The sequence below is a fragment of the Varroa destructor genome, unplaced genomic scaffold (assembly GCF_002443255.2).
Source record: "Varroa destructor unplaced genomic scaffold, Vdes_3.0 BEIS01000001.1, whole genome shotgun sequence".
In the NCBI taxonomy this organism is placed as follows: domain Eukaryota; kingdom Metazoa; phylum Arthropoda; class Arachnida; order Mesostigmata; family Varroidae; genus Varroa; species Varroa destructor.
In genome coordinates this window covers 17832822-17855683 of record NW_019211454.1, presented here as the reverse complement: position 1 = coordinate 17855683, position 22862 = coordinate 17832822, and the positions used below count along the sequence as shown (strand labels likewise).

General features: G+C 39.9%; 3 protein-coding genes across 15 annotated transcripts; 2 read left to right on the top strand and 1 right to left on the bottom strand.

The window, feature by feature from the left end:
* Positions 1 to 2804: 2804 nt before the first annotated feature.
* LOC111252941 (calumenin-like) lies at positions 2805 to 11494 on the bottom strand. Of its 12 annotated transcripts, XM_086980354.1 has the most exons (9): positions 11255 to 11394; positions 10791 to 10868; positions 9445 to 9558; positions 7491 to 8042; positions 7009 to 7146; positions 5600 to 5862; positions 4718 to 4898; positions 4185 to 4333; positions 2805 to 3593 (listed from the first exon to the last, which is right to left on the bottom strand). In XM_086980354.1, the coding sequence occupies exons 6-9, from the start codon at positions 5849 to 5851 to the stop codon at positions 3240 to 3242; spliced, it is 936 nt and encodes a 311-aa protein (XP_086836480.1). In that variant the 5' UTR covers positions 5852 to 5862; positions 7009 to 7146; positions 7491 to 8042; positions 9445 to 9558; positions 10791 to 10868; positions 11255 to 11394; the 3' UTR covers positions 2805 to 3239. The 12 variants fall into 12 exon arrangements, with proteins under 12 accessions (XP_086836480.1, XP_086836464.1, XP_022667377.1 ...); XM_086980338.1 differs by lacking the exon at positions 7009 to 7146; XM_022811642.2 differs by lacking the exon at positions 7009 to 7146 and having other exon boundaries at positions 5600 to 5852.
* A 147-nt stretch (positions 11495 to 11641) lies between these two features.
* Positions 11642 to 14954, top strand: LOC147758334 (uncharacterized). Its single transcript, XM_086980321.1, has 4 exons — positions 11642 to 12122; positions 13159 to 13380; positions 13895 to 14531; positions 14766 to 14954. The coding sequence occupies exons 1-4, from the start codon at positions 12071 to 12073 to the stop codon at positions 14836 to 14838; spliced, it is 984 nt and encodes a 327-aa protein (XP_086836447.1). The 5' UTR covers positions 11642 to 12070; the 3' UTR covers positions 14839 to 14954.
* Positions 14817 to 22845, top strand: LOC111252934 (uncharacterized). 2 transcript variants are annotated; one of them, XM_086980373.1, is made up of 6 exons: positions 14817 to 14958; positions 16158 to 16282; positions 19653 to 19823; positions 20446 to 20709; positions 21077 to 21375; positions 21976 to 22845. In XM_086980373.1, the coding sequence occupies exons 2-5, from the start codon at positions 16243 to 16245 to the stop codon at positions 21166 to 21168; spliced, it is 567 nt and encodes a 188-aa protein (XP_086836499.1). In that variant the 5' UTR covers positions 14817 to 14958; positions 16158 to 16242; the 3' UTR covers positions 21169 to 21375; positions 21976 to 22845. The 2 variants fall into 2 exon arrangements, with proteins under 2 accessions (XP_086836499.1, XP_022667339.2); XM_022811604.2 differs by lacking the exon at positions 14817 to 14958 and having other exon boundaries at positions 16161 to 16282; positions 21077 to 21346.
* Positions 22846 to 22862: the final 17 nt, after the last annotated feature.

Below are 22862 nucleotides of genomic sequence, written 5' to 3'. Positions count from 1 at the left end.
AGAGGTTTATTTACCGGGACGACAGATTCATATCGTAGACAGTTTGGTGACTTGTCTGCTTGCTCCGAAGTTCTCCGAAGCTATACCGGTAAACAGTAAATTTGTTTCCCTTGCTGTGCTAAAAAATCCAAACCCTAACAACATCTACACACTTTTTTTAAGGCATGGAAATCTAAGGCGTAGCTAGAAGAACTATTTCAACAATCTTATGGGATTTCAATGATACTTTCGTTCAACTTACCTCTTGGTAATATGGCCCGGTATTGAGAATCTACATAACTTGAAAGAACATTGCGCAATACCAAAATAATACGTATTATACAATACGTAAGTCCATGAAATCAAGGGATGAATCGTAAATGAAGCCAAGGAATAAACGCTCCCGAAAAATCAACATGCAATACACAGATGATTGTTAAATTAGTAGATTTATAAATTAGTAGACTTCATCTTTCAATCAATGGTTTTCATCTCTTCTCGATTGGAATTTGATAACGGTTTTCATTTAACGGTATTGCGGAATGCTTGCAAAGGTGATGTTTCTAGGCCAACAGGTCGATGGCATTTTCTGCTGAGCTGTCTCTATATCTGCTTATTATCTTACCCCCCCCCCCATTTGAAGTAGCTTTTTTTTATTAGCCTTAAACATGCCCAACCCAATCAACGGCGATCCTAATTATAGGAAAAGCAGAAAATGAAGATGGTCAGCTCGCGGAATAGCTTTGAACAGCGGTCATTTCGGTAGAAAATAGACGCACGGTTTTTTTCTTCTAACATTTAAAGACCTCAACAGCGCTTGGAAACGCAATTCGAAAGATTTTTACCAACGCCTTTGTCTGTACACCTAAAAAACAGCACGACTAAGCCTTCTTGAAAAACACTAGCTTTACGTAATCTATCCATTTGAAGTGTGTGGCCTACTGGAATGTGCTCCACGTGTTTGCTTTAGAAAAATAACATTGTGCTTGTATTCTATGGAGGTGTTTTATGAATAAGTTCATCGCAGGTTTCGTTCATGGTTTACAGAAGTCTTCTGTTATAACTGTATTATTCGACTAGTCGCGGCTCGTGTCGTTCGCCCGGCGATATCCATCGGACCGCCAAACAGACCCCGTATTGCGCACAAACGGTTGGGTCTATTCAAACACAGGCGGATATTCATGTTTAAATCAACATGAGTAGGAAAAATAGCACCTTGTTGACTTACTCTATTGCACTAGTACATTCTATCCCATGGAAAGGAGATTCCCGCATTGGCTCATCGTTCTGTTGACAACAGATACGACCAGATCCAAAATGCTCACTTGTTTTTTACTCTATCGATGGTGCTGCTCGATCTATAGTAGAAGAAGTAACCTCCTTTATTTACCTTTCGAGAAACTGAAAGGTGATACACTAACGCTCCCTTGTTGTAGCAGGCGAAGGCCCAGGACAGCGAATGGTTTCCAGTTTCGACCTTTTTCTGCATGGCGCTTTTTAACACTGCTCCGTGGACTAACCAGGGGATAGGACTCGATACCATTAACCTGCAGGTATCAAGCCGCAAAAAATAGAGTAGAAGAGGAGTTAGGGAGAGCAGCTTTCGGCTAGGATAGCGTTCGATTGTTGGCACTCGAAAGGACACTGTTTATTCGTGATGCAATAAGCAGGGTAAGCTAGCTATGAGATATCAAAGATGCAGTTGGCACATTGCGCTTTTTCGAGCGGCAATGAGCTGATCTAGTTACTTCGTTACCGTTAGAAACTTTTCCTAGTTGAGAATTTTCGCGAATATGGATTGAGGTGCTCCCCGTCAAAAGCAGGAAAAAAGACCGCCCACTTTGTGACGCTATATAGGTACGAAAACTAAGAGTGACCCTACAAATATTCCCAGGCGCGCTCGCATTTGAAGACGAGGTACCATTCGTTCTTGTTTGTGTTTCATGTGGAGTTATAGCAGCGGCCATAACAAGAAAAATACTAAGCGCGGCTGTGACAGCAGTTGCTGCGAACCTTCTCTATTATTTGAGTTATTTAACTAGGAACTGAATTTTTACAGAACAGTCTTCAACGCATCTTTCCTATTCCTATATATAAACGCGATGAGATTGTACGGAGCTAAGTAGCTTTGAAAAAGTCGCATAACATTGTCTAAGGTAGAATAGCGATAGCTTTACTGTTTACACATTGAAGGAAACGCTTTGAAGGCTTGTCAACAGTCGTACACTTACCATTTACGTGACCTTATTTCGTGTCGCTACGGCCATTTTTGTTTAAAAGAAACTACAAACAAATGAGGCTCTGCTTAGAAGAAAACAGCCGTCTGAAGCAATGATTAATTACTGTAGTAGCATCGGGCGTAAAATTAGAAGAACATTTTGATTATATTGGCTGATATTTTTTTTTTCAGTCATCGTATTAGATCAACCGTTGCCGAGCGACAGCGGACGAAGTCATGCAAACAGTTTGTTAAATCTCGAAGTTAATCAAAGACTTTGTTAATTGTGTTATTAAGTTAAGATATTATTATTAAGTTATTGACTAGACACGTGGTACCTGTTGAATTAATTTCAGCTAGCGGGTTGAAAGGGTAATGTCATTTTTTCCTTGCAGTAGTAATAAATGGGGTACGTGTTACCTTCATAATCAGTTGGTTTCATAAAAGCCCCCTAGCTGTTTCTCATATAGTGGGAAGATTTTCATTTCACCAACATTTCGGGTAGCGCTGTTTTGATAGTTAGAGCCGATGCTATAAGAAGCTAAGGATAAGATACTGATGTAAGTTTCACTTACCCTATAATAAAGTACATAGTAAAAACACAGAATTTACGAAATAGCAACCTTTTTGGATTTCTGCGGCCCGTCACAGTGAGTTTGGCATCTTGGTGTCGAATGGCGGACACAGCCCAATCGCTGGGGTGATAAAGACGAAAACTTTGTTCTCATATAGTGATTTTCAGCATTGAATTTTCGCGGCTTATATTGCTCATAAGCTTCCTATCACACGTTAGCCAATTGTTTATCATTACTACTCAACCATTAATTAAGCGTATGTCAAGAAATATGAAAATATATGGTAATATTTATATGTTTCAGATGTGTGTTTTCAGACAGAGTAAATGTCAAATCATTTGTACGATTGTTAAAATCCATCACTTTCTTGATCACTATACCTAACTTAATTACACTTTATTACAGTGTCCACTTATTTGGAAATCGCACAAACATGAAAAAACAGCATCACTCATTAGATAGCTATACTAGAGTTCGTTATGTTTTAGATCGGATCTGTCATGACGATGGGCGTTTTCCACCCAGAACTCGTTCGGCAACAGGCCAAGGAAGTGGTCGGAGTTCTGCACGATGTCTGTCCGCGTAAGTTTTGTGTCACGGTCCTGATCCGCGAAGGAGATGAATCTCCAAGCTTCGCCTTCCTCACGGTCGAACTGCGGGACAACCCAGTCCCTCATCTCGCTACGATCGAGGCTTCCGTCCTTGTTTTTATCAAGATAAGTCGTGAAATGGGCCTGTTGCTCTTTAAGCCAGCTATCGTCGCTCTTCTCCGGGCCTGCGACACTTTTAAGATGGTCCATATACTCCTCTAATGAGATGATCTGGTGGGAGAAAAGTGATAATAGATGAGATAATCAAGACGTTATCGTCAGAATAGAAAATAACGTATCAGCTGTCTGGGCCAAGCGTTTTGCCTTGCGGTTAAACAAGGTAGCCTACTATATATGCTGATTAAATAATGAAACAAAAGTAGCCTTTAATAAACGGGAAAATGGGGTTGTCAAGGTTGCTCTTGACCAAAAGTGGCTCGTAGCGATTTTCGGGACTTCCAGGCTCCCACCACGGAAGGCATCATAAGGCGCACACGTACGATCCCAGAGACATAGATTGGGCAAATCGGAAAAGAATAGGGTAAAATTTTAAAAACTCGATGACTGCGTATAATCACCATATATGGTTGTCTTAAACAGACGAAAACGCATTTCGCGTTCTCTATTAAGTTCACATTACGGTCACTTGGACGAGACTGCACGACCGATTTCATATGGCTCGATCTATCCCATATTCAGCTGTTCTAAACAGGAACTCGACAAAACTAAAAACAATGCAGTAACTACCCGACCCAAGACAAGCCGGTATTAGAGCGCCAGCATTTCATAGCAAGAAAGTATGCGAAAAGGCTGTCTTCTCACCTGATCATCATCACTATCCATCATGTCGATTGCCTCAGTCACCACGATGTCACTTTTTGATGGATCCTCTTCGGGATGCAGAAAAGCTCTAAACTCAACCTTGCTGAGTAACCCATCCGCATTATCGTCAGCGTGCTTCCAGCGACGCTCTACAAAAAAAACGAGACCGCTATTATGGCGTGTTGCACTGTTAATTGTCAGACACCGCTTGTAAACTATCGATTAGTTCGCCGGCATATACCCAATAGAACATTGAAATGATGTATTCCATTAAATTTTCGTTCCACCTGACAGTATATACTGGCATTATCAATTTATTCCGGATGTATCAATGTCCTTTGCTTGACATTTGAAAAAAGTAGGTTTTTTAGGTTTCATTTTCATTAGCAGCAATACTGTCATTGCCTAGAGACCAAAGATTACATCATGTATTGTCTACTGCGTTCTTCGAACCTTACGATGCTAATCTAAACAAAGAGGTCAACGTGCCATAACCAAGTGTCATAAACATGGAGGCACGTAGAAAAACTAACCTGTTCGCACGAGTTGCTCATCGTACTGCTTCTTCTCGTCCGGCGTCAAACCCGCTTGTTCCTCATCGTTGAACGTTACCTTACGATACTCATTCCAGGACAAGGAGTCACCTTGAAGCTTGTCAGCAAAGTATTCCCATTGTCGATCGATGTTGTCAGTCACCATTGAGCCATGAATTACCTGTCGTATGAAAGTAAATGTAGTCAGGTTGTGCTGTACACGAGTCTATAGTCGAACAGTTACAAGCGTATGATCGGTAGCTTCCGTGAAGTGTAGTAAAAGCAAAAAGGACGTTTATTAACTACTGCACGAATGCTTTATTTCAACCATCACTAAATACATTACAAACGTTAGATAGAGTATGTCTCTATCGTTTCTAGATGAATTTCTTCTGTTCTTCATTAGCCGATGCCCTTCGACACAGACGACATCTGATAGAGCTTTATATTGTTTATGCTGAAAACACATGACATATTTATTCCTAAATGTCATCTAATTATAAAATGTACATCATCTTTATTTTATGTCTAGCATACGATTATTTTTTTCACTTTAGATAGCTGCGCAGTGTTTTACGGGTAGCCTTCAGTTATTTTGAGCCAGCTCGATTAGTGCCGACGAAACACAAGACACAATTATAAAACCAACTCAAAAATACCCTATTTAATAACAACGTAAGCATTTTCAATGTACGCCTCTATATACAGTTTGGCGTGTCTCGGAAAATATATGTGCGTGTATATATTCAAGGGCTATCCTATGATAGATGCTCGGAAAGGGGTCGTCTAAGCAAACAAGCTCGATGCTTTTGCTAACTTACGCTATTCCCCTCAGTCTTCAGATCAATTGGAATGGAAAAAAATCATAACGTCATTTGTTACCTTTAGCCATGTTTTGATTTCTGACGCGTCAACATAGTTATCCTTGTTTATGTCAAGTTTCTCGTCAAATAGTTTCCCGAGAGCTTCTTTGACCTTCTTCGGATCGGGTGGCTGATAGTATTGAGGCGGTTCATGAGAATGTTCATGTTTTGTGGGATCAGCCCCATTAGGTGCCTTCGGGCCTTGGCCATAAACTGTCGTGGTGAACAACGCGGCAACGAAGGTCGCGCTGATTAGAGTCACTCCAACCATCCTGGAAATCACTAAGAATAATATAGGCCTAAGTCAGTGTATGTATTAAACAAGAAATTCTTGCGCGCTGCGTGAGCACAGCCTCGTGCAGGCTAAGAGGGTAGACTTAAGTGCTTAGTACGGTGTCTCGGCCGGCCGAACCTTTGGCCTAAAAAAATCAAGAGTCAGGGTTTAAATTCTGCGAACGACATACTGCACGACAGGTACGACCAGATAAGTGAAACGATTACATGCTTAACCAAGTCTATCAGGATAACAATGCTGAGCCTGATATCAACAGACGCAATCGATAAGCGATCAGCTTCTAATTTCATCGTATCTATTTGCTGTTAGATCAATAGATCAGACTTGTAACGAATAGATTCTGCTTGTCAGACCCCTAATGTTAGTGTGCAGCGACGTAAAGAGGCAAAATCATTAATTTTTGGCAACACCTAAAAAGCGATTGGTCAGGCATCCTTTGTAAACGCTGTCATACGTGGACAACGAGCGGTGTTCCAGATACGCAGCCGTGTTTAGCGGCAGACGAACTGAGACTTTGCCATGTGTATCTTTCGCTGCAACTTCTTTCCGCACGAATCAAGACTCTTCCAATGCACTAGATACAGGTTAAGAAAACACCTCTGGAGCGCTAATTATTTCAGTTTAAAATATTTCTATAAAATAGTACTCAACAATTACGTTGTCGCTACGCTTGGTTAATCGCGACAAATCATCTTTGTAAGCAGCCAGACTGGCCTATGTAACCGGTAAACTTTGCATCCACAAGAAGATGTCTCAGCTATATACGTTTATGTATTGTAACTAACACAGCCTGCGAAGGCCCGAAACCTCAGCAACAGTTATTATATCCAAGCTGCTGCAAACAAGTCTATAGCCTCCATTAGAAGTGGAGTCTAAGCGAGGACCAGTCGACAATATCAGTCATTGTAGGTTCAGGCTAGGAGAATTCTGGACGGCGTCACTTGACCTGTATGTAAGTAAAAAAATATTGAGAAGCACACAAATCTGCTACAACTATCATGCATACAATTAGAGCTCTAACAAATATACTGGTAGCCTCTACTTTAAAATCAAACGCCCACAACTAACGAATATACGAGCATGCTTGACTCGAACGAACCAGATATTACAGCTACAGAGCAATATATTTTTACCAGTTCTTCTTTATTGTACTATAGTGTCAAATCTTTTCTGGGGCTGTGCTGGGCAGGGTCAGGGTGCTGGCGGCAGAATGAGGACTGGCAGTCATCATGAAACATTATCCTTTTACAACCCTTCTGCAACAAACGGATCTACGAAACCCGGCAATCATTATGCCATTATATTTCCAATAATAAAAACATGGCGAGGCTAGCAAGCGAGGATCCTATCGCGTCCATTGCGATCAAGCTTCGACTCTATTCCCTACATTACCACAAACAAGCTCCGCACGCAAACAGAAAAACACAAGACGCATGCCTACACTGATAGATCTTTCATGTAATAACACTATTATTATTTTAGCGCGTAGCATCTTGTACAACACACTATCCAGGACTACGTTGTGTTCAATAGATCTGTCAATTTTGCCAGTCAGTATACACTAATAAACGGAGTCCTGCACGTACATCCAATTGGGAATACAACAGACACTAACCTTACACGTCACCGTTGATGCGAAAATCAGGGAAAACGTTCAAATGTCCGATCCTTCAGATCTACCGTCGCTAAAGTTAACAAGCGACAGCGCCAAGTTTGGCTACCTAACTCTCTCGATCCAGGGACGAGTAGGAAACACCGGTTTTCTATGGATGGACAGTTGTCCTTCAAAGTTTACAACTGCAATAACAACGGCTGCATCAGCGACAGCAGCTTAGCGACAAGAGCGCCGTGGAGCATTCGGGCCCTAACGTGGTTCTGCTAGTCGCTCGAGCGTCGCTGGTACCGATTGGATCAGCGACTCGTTGGCGTTTTCCACAGCTGGTCGCCGGTGGGGCCAGGCGAGGTTTGCTCTGGAGTGCTTGCCTTCGACTGAAGTCGGTGCTGCGACGCCGGCAAGCACCATTCATGCTCGCAGTTTCAACAGTGACTGCTCCGAGGACTCCGTTAGCAAAACAGTCGCACGCTTTGAAGTAACAGGTCAGACCAGACTAATCATCAAAGGGGCCGCAACCTAGTGAGGGTGGCGCGACGCGATGCTGAATGAAGGCTGTTTAAGTTCATAAATATACGATCGCGGAAGAAGACACCAATATAAAACAAGATAAAATGCTCTCATGAATACCGATTCCATTTTAATAATCCTATTTAAAAAGGGAGGACTAGCTAAGAAATAATTGTGAAATCGTTAAAGATACTAAAGTAACTTTTCGAGGAATCAGCTAATAATAATAATAATAATAACAATAATAGTTTTTTGAAACATAATTTTGTAAATAAACTGTTTGAGTGTCTTTTTTTAGGTTATGTGTTGATGCAATTGAGGATCGAAAAGATGGTACAAAAGCTGGCGATTAAAGAGCTACGGTATATTTAGTTATATGGGAGCGCTAATGTGGGCTCCTGGTCAGGGCTTTGGTCGTACTGTCGTAAATTCACTAAACAAAATAATTTTAACATTGTTAAACTAGTGAACCTTTTTTTACCTTTGTCTTTGAACCTTTAAGCGCTATCAAATTAAAATTAAACCTTTGCATCCGCTTGTGTACTCAGTCGTGCTTGCACAGAACCTCTTTATGTAGTAGGTCCTTTATGTAATAATATAAAATGGAAAACAGCTTAATATATGACTAATTACCGGAGTAAAAGTACTTCGTATAAAGTAATATTTTATACGAAGTATTTTTAAACAAAATTTATTTATTCAATACGTACAGGGGACATTCAAGAGGTTGTAAAGGGCCCCATGGTAGACAAAAAATATATCTCCTAATGCAACGCTTCTTCTCTGATCAGAAATCATAAATTCAAATCTAAAATACTGCAAAATCTCCCCATCAGTTGTCATTCAGTTATCCAAGCTACTAAAGAGTAACTTATTGTTATAAAATGCCTGGTTGTGGTTTACTTATATTCTAGTTTGGATATAAAACATGTTCTTCCATAGGCCTCCATTTGACTGCCGCAATACCACGGTAATAAGGACCCTGGACTTACCAGAGAATCCAGGACTATAGGGTCTCACATTTTATCTCTAGATGAGACTCAGTGGTTCTTTTGACTTTCTAATATCAATGCATCCCTTAATTTCGTTAGATCAGCGTAAATGTCATTAGTCTTGCTTATAGATGGTTCTCACCAGTGCCCTACGCGATCGGCGTTCCTCGTGAGTGTTGGTGTTGAAAGGATTTATCTTTGTGTAAAAAGATTTTCGCTATGAGTCTGCAGTATCTGTGTCATTATTAATAAAAAATATATTCTATACTAACTATATAAAAACATTTGTCGGTAGTCTGAAAAATAAAGCACATAGACTGTAATGAAGCTGCGCTTTTCGGCGTTCTTTTCAAATGCATTAGGTTTAACTAGCGTTCTATTTTGAATAGAAAGTCAAATTGATGACGATAGTAATAATAATAATAATTTGATTATCGAGGTTGACTAATACTTACCACGAGAGTTTCTCTACCTGCACTTCTGCGAACCGCGCCGCTAGTGCCCAAAAAATTTCTCGTGTGTTTTCATTTACGCTACACGTTTTTCAGGGTCCAGGTGTTACCTGCGGGCTGCATAGATATAACAAGATTGATTTGTAAGTTTAGCACCTCAGTGTCGCTTCACCCTCTTAGTAAACGAGCTCAGACAAAACGGGGCCTACATTACAACTACGCCGACGCTGACAGGCGGTGGGAAACGTCGCATCACCAAAAGAAAAACAGAAACAGTACGATGAACGCAATGGTGTAAAATCTATGGATCCATAAGGATGTTTTCCGAATACGGTTAAGCAAAAAGAAGTCAAGTGGAAACCAGGGAGGGTCTTAACCGGCTGAAAGGGCTTCGGCTCAAGTGCATTGTTATCGCACATATAGAAATAGCTGAACTAATGAATTTACGTAAGCTTCGTTTTACGTGGATATCCAGAATCATGTAACAGTTGAGCGCCTTGACTGCGATCAGTGGGTTGGCTAAACTATATATGTAGTAGGTATCTGCACAAACCACGCCATCGAACCATTCTAGCGCGAAAAGACATCACACGAAAGAAAGGGTCCTTATGCCCCTGGTGGTGAAGCTAAAGAGGGTGATTCTAAGGTGAGCAGTGCTGTTGAAGGGGCACTATTTCTGCCTTGCAAGGGGCAATTCCTCTGTTCATGAATCAAATAAACAGCTTGTGTTACTGCTTAGATCTGGCGGATATAAAATAATAGTTATACAGAATTATCTATGAAGATCCATCGCTAAGTTTTCTCTGCGTACACCTCACGGAAATAAAATAACGAATATAATGACTTTCTGCACAGGGGATTCTTTGTCAATTGCATTTTTACATAATTCTGTCATGTGGAGCATCCTTGAGTGGCTGCAGTTATCCATATTATTACAGGGTCCCGGTCATTCAAAATTATAATGTTTACAGTTAGCCCGTCCTCCTTGCCAAATACGTGCTATTCTTTGCTAAATCAGACTTTTCAGATGCTATCAACTTAACTACATCATAGAGCACGGGAACCTTATCCCATGTTGACCCCAATCGTCGATGTAGCGACCGCTCAAGCGAATAGAGGAGACATGTTCAACAGGGCATGTCATTAGAAAGGGAATTATTAGGACGAGAATAAAAACTTTATTCAGTAACGAAACGAAGATTTCAGGGGGATGAAGCAAAGTTGTGATTGCTTTACACGTTTACGAGTCACCTAAGTAAGCAAAGCTATTACATATGTACTGAAACTGAGAAAATCGATAGAAGTGCTAGATTTTAATGATGATGCACAGAGTGAAACAAGGTACTCACCAATATTGGGCATGAAAACGGGAGCGTGTTAATGAACCGACGAGGTAAAAAGCTGGACTGCTAATACGCAACGCTAATCTAACAACAAAAGTCATAACATTTTGATATTTTGAGACTATTACACTAGAGGGGTAATCGATAATTGCTTTCGTCGCTAACATCGAAGCTTTCGAAGCTCGTTGGAGTTATATTCTCTTATGCCTATTTATGAACAGTGAAGATACCCTTCTTCAATTCAATGCAAACGGGATAAAAACGATGCTCAATCTAGTTTGTATATAATTTATGAAGACCTATTGTAAGGTCTCCGTCTGGGACATAAATAAGTACATAATAGTCATCATGTATCGACACGACAACAACAACAGTGCAGCACAAGGAAGTACTTTCGACCTTAGCTGACTAGGTCTACATATCGCTTGAACACATAACGACCATGGCCTCCTTATTGTCAGGAAATTTACCATTTCTCTACACAATATCTCTGTCGTTTAATAACGCTACCTAGCTCTAGTATAAAGTTGTGTAAACTTTTTTATCGTAAAATTCGACAACTACAGACGAGCTCAGATCGAAATATCTACTAAAGATCTACGTTTTGAGAAGATCCGTATATACTATACTTCTGCTGTTCAAACTAGTCAATATGATTGCAAGTCAACCTGACTCATACATGAAATTCTGTCACGTCGTTTATGCTGTTTATTATTGGTTCGGTAATGCAACACCCACAAGGTTTTTCTATGCCACGTTTCGATCTCTTTTGCACGTGTTGTCAAACAGAAGCATTTGCCATATCATGTCTGCAATCTGTACAACCTTTTGCAGTGCTGGCAGCCAATAGTTGTGTCGATATCGTGACCTGATGACGTGGCATCAAGGGAAACGTGCGTAAGAGCCCACTGGTAGGAAAGGAAACCTTTGACAGCAGCCTAAAGGACACCAGTCCGCATCTATAGCTAGACAACTACGCTCGCTATTTTTTTTTAGATAAAACAGTAACCAAATATAGGCACTGTGTATGGCCCTGTGCACTGTTCTATTTCCAAACTCAGTTTAGCTTTGAAATACGGCACAAGAAGCGTGTCTGCTAAACTGTAATCTACGAGCGGACTCCCAATGATCGGATGCAGTATCGTGACAGGCTTTATTCGTGCTTGGAAAGCCAAGTCTTAAACCAGTGGGAGGGGAGCAGATAAGTCAGAACGTCATTTCGTGAAGAAGACCACGTTTCGCTAAGCACTGAAGATTTCGTTCTGAAGACTTCTTGAGCACTGACAATGGACAGTGACGCCACGAAGGACCTGCGTAGGAAGAAGGACGTAGAAAAGAGTAAGACGATTTCGTGTTATTACCGAGGCGGATATATGTATCTGTTCTTGTGAAGTTAATTGTGATCTTCATTACGAAGTCAATTTATGCATATTTGCACAATACCTAAATGCTCCATGTGATTTTGGTGCTTAATGTAGGGAGAAGAAGGGCTGGTCATCGTTCTTTGTTGCAATTTTCTTAAAGATATTGCACTTCCTTATGAAAGGAAAGTTCGTAGAATTTTCCGGGGTGCCTGTCTATGGCTGGCTTTTTCACTTTTACGTTTAACCTGAAGCGATAATTATTTTCATCGACTTATTAAATTGAGTGGCTGATTATAACGGATGTTAGAAAACTTGGATTGGTTAGGCTTACGTGACTGGGTCTAGTGCGCGATTATGGGGATGACCCAACGTACATCGTATTGAAATTGATGGACAGCCAACCACCAAATTCTATCATATCACAATAAACAAATAATTGCTTTGAATGCGAATACGAATTCAAAACGAACGTTAGAGACAGTAGTTGGTCAAACCCTATACCAATTCGTCCTTTTTGTGCTTATGTCATTCCATAAGTTAACGTAACTTCTACGCAATAATTGTATAAGAGTTTGCGAACAGACTGTGGTATTCGCTTTTCTATTTTTAGTTTTGTCTTTTGATTTCGAACAAAGTTCTCTAAATGAAATAAGCTATTTCTTCACACAGTTTCAGCCATTTTTCTTGTGCTTCAATAAACTATATTTTACATTTATATGGCCATAGGAATATGCTAGTATTTGTTGCGTGTGCAAGATGCAAGCACAAACGAAAAAGACCTTGTCACCTTATTATTATTGTTATGCATCTGTGTAGAAATGACTCTGCGTTCGTATTTCTGTAAAAAGATATTTAATGTGCTATAGCTCTTGATTTACATTAGCCGCACTGTCTTTCTGCTGTTAGCAGAGGCTATTGAGCTCGTACCAGCTATGCTTGCTCCGAAGACAAACGTACGTAACGTCGTTATCACTATTCGCTGTTACTGTCTTTCGTTTACTATCTTCTAGTCCGTCGACAGCTTTTCGGGCCAAATGGGCTGCCTCAAACCCCGCATAAAAAACCCGTGGAGAAGATAACGCTATGCAAATTCGACAAAAACACGACGTATGCTGAGGATAAAATGCTCCTTAAGTCATCAAGCGACTTCTACAACAAGTGGGGTTTTGACCCGAACACTGAAGCATTCGATCCGAACAGTGACTGGCTATGGGAAAAGCTAATAATGGAAGGTTGGTTCACCGTAATTTACTTGTCGCTGGTTTATTTAGAAATAGACAGGACGGAATAAGGGTGGATGCACTGGAAGCATAAATCCCAAATGTGCTAGGCGTTAGATCAGGTGCCTCGAATACGATAACAAACGTCGTTTCGTCTTTACAAAGTCAGCTCTTTCGTGATCCTTTTCGTTTGTTTTTAGTTATGTATCAGGCTTAAATGTGAAAAGACATGGCCAGTGTAGCCTTCATGGCCGCAGGTCTGAACCTAACCTTGACAACGACACGACGTCCAAGCTGTCGGGTTAATAAAAGGTGCTAAATTAGGCATATAATTGGTTTCCTCCATTGTAGACTTTTCGAAAGTGTTGTTCTGAGGCATGTGGTTATTAACGTTATAGCGTTTTGTAAATGCCTTATTAGCTCCATAAGGACAAATAATTTTAACATATATTCGTCGCACCCCGTCTGTAGCGGTGCATTTTTTGTCCTAGTGAGTCTTAGTCTTTTGTTCAATGGATCTTTTCAGATGGAACTGTTAGAAGCGTCGTTAAGTTAAATCCACCGCAAGAACCCGGTCTTCCTACAGACAATCCTATTAAGGATGCTGTTCATGAGCATTCGACCGAGCTTCACAATAATCGTTCGTTAGATCATAACCTTGCCAAGCTATTTGTTGATTTAACGCCGGCTGAACTTTGCAATAATCTCTCAAACGAAAGTGCTGATGACATCATTATGGAGAGGTCAATGGCACAATTGAGTAGCGATTTGGATAATCAGGATATCGTTCGTGCAAAATTAGCTGGACCACGAGGTAGTCTCCCAGATGACCTCATTAGAGAAGCCTTGCAAATAATGTCAGCCGGCACACGCTGCGGAAGTTCTAGTCTTAACGTTATTGAGCTATCCCCGTACAAAATCAGCATCTTCAACCGTCGACAGGGCAAACCTAATGAACTAGTCGGCATTTCACTGACACAATCTTTGTTAAAGCAATTCGCCTATCCCGATTTTTCGTGGAAAAGTCACGATTCCGTTCGAATTCAAGACGATACCGTCATCATCGTCAAAAAGTTTGAAAAGTTTATATTCACGGATACTATTCAGAATATGCGGAGAGACGGTCCCTTGGGCGTTGCACTAATCAAAAGAATGAAACAAATGTGAGTCGCATCTTTACGACAATTAAAACCCATAGATTTTCTATAATTTCAAATTTTGAAATAACATTTTTACTCGTTGATTAGAAAAAATACTCCTGTATTCCCTATGAGCATATATATGAGCTCTAAACGAGCTCTCGGATTGTGTAACTCGTGTGACTATATAGTAATAATTATGGCAGCTGCCGAAATTCAAACAGTGATTAACAAATTTTTGTAACATAAATCTATCAGATGCCCTCGTCAACCAAGAAGTTTATATTCGAGGCGGGGTTCAGCTCCGGCTATTTTGTTTGTTCGCTGTTAATGTGTGACAATATCCGAACCAAGCTGCATCGTCCTCGTTAAGAGACTAGCGAGAAATCATTCGCTATAACCTCTTGAATAGGAAAACACCTGAAATTCATGTGAGCCCGACGATATGCAGGTGAGTGACAATTTCCTTATCTTTCTACAATCTATTTTGCCGTTTATTTATGCCATTTAGCATTTCGCAGTCATACGATTGAGGTACACGTCTTAGGACTGAACAGCATTACAAAGCACCATATTGTATAAAAAATATTGTGGTTAGCCTTAACCATCGTGATAATCCGTAACCATAATCGATAATTATCACGATAATTGTGATTGGCCACTGATTAGCCCACAACTGGTATTTGCGATTTAAACCAATAACTAATCATCGAGCAAAATCGTTCGAAGGATGGCGGCGACAGGTTCGAACTTTTCAAATAAAAGATTGTTGCTGCCCTTGCCAAATTCTCTTTATATCGCTAACAATGTGATCTGAAATAGCGAAATATAAGTGTCATTGTGTATACATCATTTTTATCTGTTTTTAGAGGGGATAACCAACCTATCTGTTGCAGCTGCAACAAAAACATTTTGCAAAAATAAAGTTCTTGTAGCAATATTCGTATGAAGTAATGCGGATTGCCATAAATTATTTTCCGATTGCGTACCAATTGTTAACGGAATTAAAATATCTTGCCTAAAAGGCTTGTTGAATTAGACAGTTCCTAACGTAACATGACAAACCGCAATACGCGCATATTTCATTGTCTAGCCGCCAGAGGGCGCACACAGGTATTGTTGGCGCATGCCCAGCAAGGTTTGTATGTTAGGCTTTATGGCCGCATAGCTATCTTCGCCAGAGGTGGCAAGGGAAGCCTGAGTCATAGTTGCATGCCCTTGCCACATCGGGAAGTGGTTCGGCTGTAACGACAGCGCAGAGGTCCAGTTTACCAGACACGAAACGTTGCGCCAGTCTATTGAAGGAAACCTGCTGAGGGCGTGCTTTGTGTAGTTGTGATCTATCTCAAAGAAACAAAAGACACAATTGGCTCACTATCACTGCCGCGACAGTATGAGGACAGTTGTTCGATGCGAAATTAATTGATCATACTTCCTCTGTGCATCGGATAGGCATATACAATTTTACGTGGAGATACTGCATCGGCCTTATTAACTGGCAGTCTCGAAATTAACACCAGATCTAACCTGTGGTCTATTGCTTACGTAAACAGTATTGCAGTGTCAATGATGGAGTGTATGTGTAAATAAACGATAACTGGGAACCACACAAACTGGAACTCGAGTGATTTTGTGACGAATTATTTTCAGCAGTGGTGGACTATTTACGGCGGCTACTTAAGGGCTAAGGGCGTTTCGTTAACGAATAGTGACGAGGATTTATAGCATTGCAATCATGGAACATACCAAAATCGATCTGGTTGGCCGAACAAATGGTAAGTGAATATCATTTATGCCTATAGTGGATTTACCCGAGCATCTATTGCTCATAACTTTTTGTGGATCTTAGTGAGTTCTACGAGTTTTGTTTTAAGCAACTCTAAACTAAATAACTGATTAAATAATTGTCAACGACCAATTGACTCGGCTAAATTTCAGACCAGTATCGAGAGTTAATTTTTGTGCAGGAGGGTTTCGTACCCAGGAATTGCATGTGTTAGAACTCTTCTCTAGATATACCTGTTAAAAAATAGAAGGAGATAAAGCTCTCGTCAAGTCTCCGGAACACCGAATCGTGAATAAATCCTGTATCATGTTAGAACTTCAGTACTGATGTCTAAATATTTCATTTAGCATGTTATCGTGGTGGTAGAAGATCCAAAAGAATTAGAACCTGTCAAAACTTTATTTTTTTCTCATTTACTGGAAGAGAAATTGACTTACCTCGCTTTTTATATCATGTTTTTTTTCTCTTTTTTCCATTAGCTTATAATCTCGCTGAATATATAATTGTTCTAGCAATATTTCTATAAAACTAGGAAAATGTGTTTCATCTATACTAGATCAACTTTTACGTATGGAACAGATAAGAGAAATGTTTTGGGTGTGTACCGCTGGGGGGCCTGTTCGAGTTTCCATCTTTTACTATTTGTTGTGAAATTTAGCTTGGAAGCCCTAACGTACCTTTTGATTTAGGCTATGTGCTGTATTGAATGTAATTTGTGGAGTGCGTGAAAACGAGCAGATGAATCTCTTATTTGGGTTATGTTTTCACACATAATCTCGGAGTCGTACTATAGTGAAGTGGCTGTATGAAATAACGTTAGTTACTTTTTCTATTGCTGTACCAGGAAATCTAAGGAAGCAGAAGTTAGAAGTTTCTCAGTTTTAGATAAGAATTTGCATCAAGAACTATTAATAGGTTCCTGCTGTATTTTATTATGAAGCAAAGGTGTTATGTTTTTAATCTACGAAAGCCATGATGAAGAATATTCTATTTGTATGTTACCTCTTTGCGATTTTTAGGCTATTTGTATTGAAGTAACCTAAACTTAGGGTTGTACCTTGTTAAAAAAAATATCGGAAAGACATCTGTTTTTTTTTACCAGATCAGTCGATCCGCGTTCGGCTCTCTGGCGCTACGCTCGTATGCCTGTCGACTGTTGAAAAATTATATCCCAGAGGACTTGAGCTTTCCCCTTTTAGTTTGCAAACGCTTCGAAGTACACGAAGTTCGATCCTGTATTGTTGTTTGGGAAAAAAATAGAGTACCAAAAAGCATTCTCTGTCGGGAGGGAAGACAGATACTCACAGGATGCCAGGCCTTGAATCATTACCGAGTATGCAATAGAAGGCCAGCGGTTTCGCGATGGACGAAGAAAGCTTTAAAGACAACCCTTGCTCGCTCTCGATATTTCATAACGAATACAATCGCCGCAAAAGCAAAACTGCATATGCTAGAAGTCATCATCAGGGAGCTCGCATGTGTCATATAGGATCATTTCGAAAGGCCATTGGGAGACGGGATTACAGGCTATTTAGGTCAAAGGGTACGATGACTAATTCATGCAATAAGATACACAATACATTTCATGTACAAAAAGGTCTGAGCTGTAAATGATCATTAAATATGGATCAGAATTATGCCCAAATGTAGCTCAGGTAAATTCGTGTCTGTCGAATGAAACAAACACTAGCAGACTTAAAATCAGGGATTTATATAAATTGGATTTAAAGGGAACATTCAATTCAAGCCGTATAGGAGACAAATAATAGAAGGCAATATGTAAAATTTGTAATCCAGGATAATGGAGTTCTACTTAAGTGTAGTGCTAAACGCATATTGCACCTAAATCTTCAACATTTCATTGTCAACTTGTTTAATTTCCACAGCATCATGTCAGTGGTGCATTCACTTAATTTCCACATATGATCCACAAAAACTCAATAAAATCAGTCATTTCAAATTTACGACCTGTTAAATGTTTAGTTTGGGTATCATGTTCGGTATTCCCGTTAAGCCTTTCACTAAACAGAGGGCTGACTGACGGATTGGCTAGCTCCCAGCCATCTCGAAACGAACCGTCTCTCTATCTACCGATGCCCTCTGGGTTAGAACCTAGATCACAATGTATCCCTAAAACTAAAGCACAAATACATTGTTTACCCACTAAGATATCATCACGACCCGTTAAACCAATGCGTTCAATCAAGGACCTTTCCTTTTCTCCATGAGGACAGAAAATTACTCAAAGCTTATCACAGTAAGGAGACTCGCCAGCAGTCTGCTTGGGCGTACGCAGTCCTCTTTGGGCTAATTTTCCTGTTTATCTTGTGATTTTTGAGTTTAACTTGATATTGTTGGAGAAATGAAGTTCATATCCTAACAAATACTGCTCTTAAACTTGCAACAATTAAACCAATCGTTCAATTGCTGTCAGTAATTTGAGTGGCAGTCAAAAAAGAGAAAAATGATCGCCCAATCAAAGCCCACGGGCTAAAGATCCCCATGCGGCTGCTGAGTGTGATAGAAATGATTAAAAAATATCATGCTCAACGCGTTAATCAGACGGCAATATTTTTTCCCATAATTACTCTTGTGTAGTTTAGCGCATTACGTGCTACACAGTCGATGCGGGCAATTAACAGGCGCAGTTTGGAATATTGAAGGGAAAAGCCTTGTGTAGAATATGCGTATAGTTATAGCTATTTGTTTCTAACAGAGCGATTTTTTAGGGTAAATCTGAAAAAACTGTTCAACAACTCGACGCATTATATGTAGACAGGATAGATCGTTTGTTCCCAGAAGTTGTTAGTGCGTTATCCTTTCTTATGCGTATCTGAGGGAAATAGTCTCCGAGATGATTCAGTTGTAAAGTATTCACATGTTAAACATAAAGAAACGTGATGAAATGGCCTAAATTCGAAATTGCGCGTAACCACACTTAGTTTGATGCAGAAGGGGGACGAGCTTTCCGAAGTACTACCTAACTTAATCTAAGACATTTAATTATTTTACAGAAAAATGGCCGCAAACACTCCGAACGATCATTAAACTAGATATATAGCAGTAGTTTAAAAAGTATTTACCGGGAATCACCGAGAAATACTTGGTTGAAGTGTTATCTACCAAAGTTATGTATCAAATACTCGTAAAGTTCTGTATAAGTAGTGGGTGATTCAAAGTTGGCGGTGCTATAAGGCATCTAAATCCTGCCAATTTTATTGTAACTTTGTTATATTAAATTGGTAACAATCTTCGGCTGACCTTTTTATGTCTATTTTGTGTATTTTAATTAGTAGTTTTTGTTGCTACTGCTTTCTTTTGAATTCCGTCACTAATTCAACTTATCTATCTTGTCGTAGTCCGTAGGAATCTTTTTGGTACACTTCCAACCGACTCCAGGGCGTCCGTACCCGAGCGAATATTTAGTGAAGAAAAACAGAAAGAATTCTTTGATAAATGGGGCGTAGACGTACGCAACGACTCAATCGACCCTAACAGCCGTTGGGAATGGGAGCTCGTCGAGTTTGAAGGTTCGTATTAGTATTATTATTATTACCATCATTATTATTACTACTACTACTATTTTATTTACAATATCATTATGGGTATAGTAGTCGATTTTTATTAGTTATCCAGTACTCATCAAATTATGTAGCGTCCAAAAGACTCTAGACTTGAAAAATATGAACTACTCTAGACTGAGAATCAGCCAAGGATCAGAAGCTTATATTAATTAGTCTATACGTATCATTGTATTGCAAATACTGTGTGCGAGACTGATAATCGAGTGCCCCTATCATAGTGTCCCTTTATTTTGCCCCTTAATTTAAAAACACGTCGACTCTGTGCTGTTGTACTTGCACTCTCCGTGATTTTGTCGAAGGCCAACAAAAAAGACAAAGGTTAACTCGATCTGGAATTTCTACCTTTGATCTGAACTGACGTGGTTCCAGGGTTGATTCAGACATTAGCAGCTGCTTGTGGCTCTTTAGCAATTTTTTCATTCAAATATAACACAAATATTTCACGAGGTACGGCGTCAAGTCGACAGTTGTTTAGCTTCAAATTTGAGCCAGCTTCGAAACGCAAATTTGCAAGACATACGAAACCCAATCGACCGATAAAAAACCCATACGATCTATTTTATCACAGATCTGCCTGATGCGTTTAAACGAATGGGAGGATGCCGGCCGCGGCGGTATTCAGGAACCAGCGTCGGAAGTGGAGGCGATGTCTGCCAAAGCCGGAGTGGCTCATTCTCTATGCCAAGCGTCAGCGACGAAGGTCGAGCCCGCGGCCCACGCAGTGAAGGAGTATTAGTTGAAAAGCTCACCCATTTGAGTAACGTGAACCTTGACCCGGTTCGTGGCTGTTCATCCCTGTCAAGCTCCGCTTCTTCGAGAACACTCATTACAGGTTAGTGAGAAGGAGATTGATGCTAGACAAAACTCAATGGCGGGCGATTGTAATATCAACTGTGTAAATTGATGCAAAATTCAACTGTCTATAACAAAAAACATAACGGAAACCGATACGGAGCTACAACTGATAAGAGCTTTGTAGCAACGATATTCGAATTTCCTGCAGAGGTTTCCTGCTAGCGTCTTCTGCTTGGACTTAATAAAATTAAGTAATAAAAATATTACTTAATTGTAAGATTTATCGGTAAGTCCTGGGACTTCAGCTGTCCCTCAAATAACGGTTTCGTATACTACTTGTTCCGCCAAATAGCTATATAAACTAATGGGTTTTTTAATTCCCATCTTTTCCTTCCTCGTACCAGATTACCTACGGTCGCAGGCAAAGCGAAGTAGACGCAGCAAGGACACGATGGCTAGTTCACCGCACGGATCCCCAGAGTTGGTACGACATTGACGTTGGACGGGAAGAAACCGAGGTCTGAACGAATTTAGGTCGGAGAAAATGTTACCTAATTTTCGATAGGGGCTGCGGTCTGTTTCTGCGACCAAGTCCCGTAAAGAGAGACTCGAAAGCAAATGCATTCTGACCTCGTTCCGTGATACTGTTCTTCAACTTCGCCCGTCATCAATCTGTAAATATGCCACCTCTATTGTAGAAAAAGTTAGTGTTTAATATTTGCAGTAGTAATATGATCATTCTTGCAGCGTCTGTGAACGTTAAAATCATCTACATGTATATTAGTGCACCTTTACAAGAAAATTACCTTTGCTCGATAGTACTAATCAAAGGAAATCAGTCTCGGTTGACTTGTTCGTCTGTGATAACGTTCTCAATGATAATTAATATCAAATGAGAAAACTATCGCATTAAATACAAAGTATACGGGCTTCACGGGCGTGTTATGTTCCGTTCTGTCTTGCTTCCCAAACTTTATGTCCATTATATACTGATATATATTGGACTATATTTAAAATGGATTCGTCGATTCCTAGCTCTTTCAGTGTATAGAGGAGAAAAGCGCAATTGATCTGTATGCGGTACGAACAAGTGAACAGAAGTTTAGGTAGAAACACGGCAGTGATGTTAATTTCAAGCCAAACGTACTAACGGATGGGCATTTTGTGCTCTGGTGAACTGTTGTTCAATGTAGCAGACGAAATCCAGCTGACCACTGAACGCTTAACGCGCCTTGGAGTCGAGTTATCGGTTAGGTTCTGCTGTCTGTCTAATTACTCGGATGTTTACCTTTTCTTATTGCAGTGGTATCCGTAAAGCATAGCCCCTCGCGACGCCGTCAATTCAAAAAACATCGCGGCGGATAGAGGCTTTACTTATTATGAGTTATTACGTAGGCGAGTCATCGAGCAGCGACCGAATCAAGTGCTGTATGGTTCGTTGTTTAGTAAATTCGTGTATTTCCATTGATGATTTTTAGCGTTTTTAGCCAATATGTTTATGCTTGTAACAATCATTCTACCAAAAACATTCGTTCGGTATTAACAAAAAAATGCTGAAGACTAGTGAAATGAGGAACGGAGATGAATAAAGTGTAAGGCAAAGACAATGAAACAATAAAACACCAACCAAGAACACATACGCGTACACAATACGTACATAGGAAAATCATAGGATTCAAAGCGATAACCTTATATTTTTTTAACACTCTTCGATTTCTTATATATATATATATATATATATATATATATATATATATATATATATATATACGTACACATAGAAAGATGAAAATATATAAAGAGAAACAAATAATTCTGAATACGTATGAATAGAAAGATACGAATTATTTAGAAGTATCAGACCGGATTCTGATCGTTCCCTTTTTGCTATGCAGTTAAATTGATTTCATTGGCCATTATTATGTTTAATAGATTTTTATGGAGCGTACAGAACTGGGATTTGGATGCCTGCTGCGGGCCGGCCTACAGTTTGACCGCACATTAGGGTATATCACACCATATAATTTGGCAATTAGTGCTTAATTATCGCAAATGGTCTCTACTGACGAAATTGAGTCGGCCGGCACCTTTCGGTTACCGTAATGGACTCATTCATTAAAAGCGCGTTAAAACCTACATACAAAAGCTTAATATATATATATATATATATATATATATATATATTTATAT

Bases quoted from the DNA above. Each gene is read 5' to 3' on its own strand.
- LOC111252941 (XM_086980340.1), bottom strand. From the start codon at position 5,851: ATGGTTGGAGTGACTCTAATCAGCGCGACCTTCGTTGCCGCGTTGTTC. The intron at 4,899-5,599 runs GTAACAAATGAC...TTCATACGACAG, and splicing joins AAATCAAAACATGGCTAAAG to GTAATTCATGGCTCAATGGT. The intron at 4,334-4,717 runs GTTAGTTTTTCT...TTTTTTTTGTAG, and splicing joins TGAGCAACTCGTGCGAACAG to AGCGTCGCTGGAAGCACGCT.
- LOC147758334 (XM_086980321.1), top strand. From the start codon at position 12,071: ATGGACAGTGACGCCACGAAGGACCTGCGTAGGAAGAAGGACGTAGAA. The intron at 13,381-13,894 runs GTTGGTTCACCG...GGATCTTTTCAG, and splicing joins GGAAAAGCTAATAATGGAAG to ATGGAACTGTTAGAAGCGTC. The intron at 14,532-14,765 runs GTGAGTCGCATC...TAAATCTATCAG, and splicing joins ATCAAAAGAATGAAACAAAT to ATGCCCTCGTCAACCAAGAA.
- LOC111252934 (XM_086980373.1), top strand. From the start codon at position 16,243: ATGGAACATACCAAAATCGATCTGGTTGGCCGAACAAATG. The intron at 16,283-19,652 runs GTAAGTGAATAT...ATCTTGTCGTAG, and splicing joins TCTGGTTGGCCGAACAAATG to TCCGTAGGAATCTTTTTGGT. The intron at 20,710-21,076 runs GTTAGTGAGAAG...TCCTCGTACCAG, and splicing joins TTCGAGAACACTCATTACAG to ATTACCTACGGTCGCAGGCA.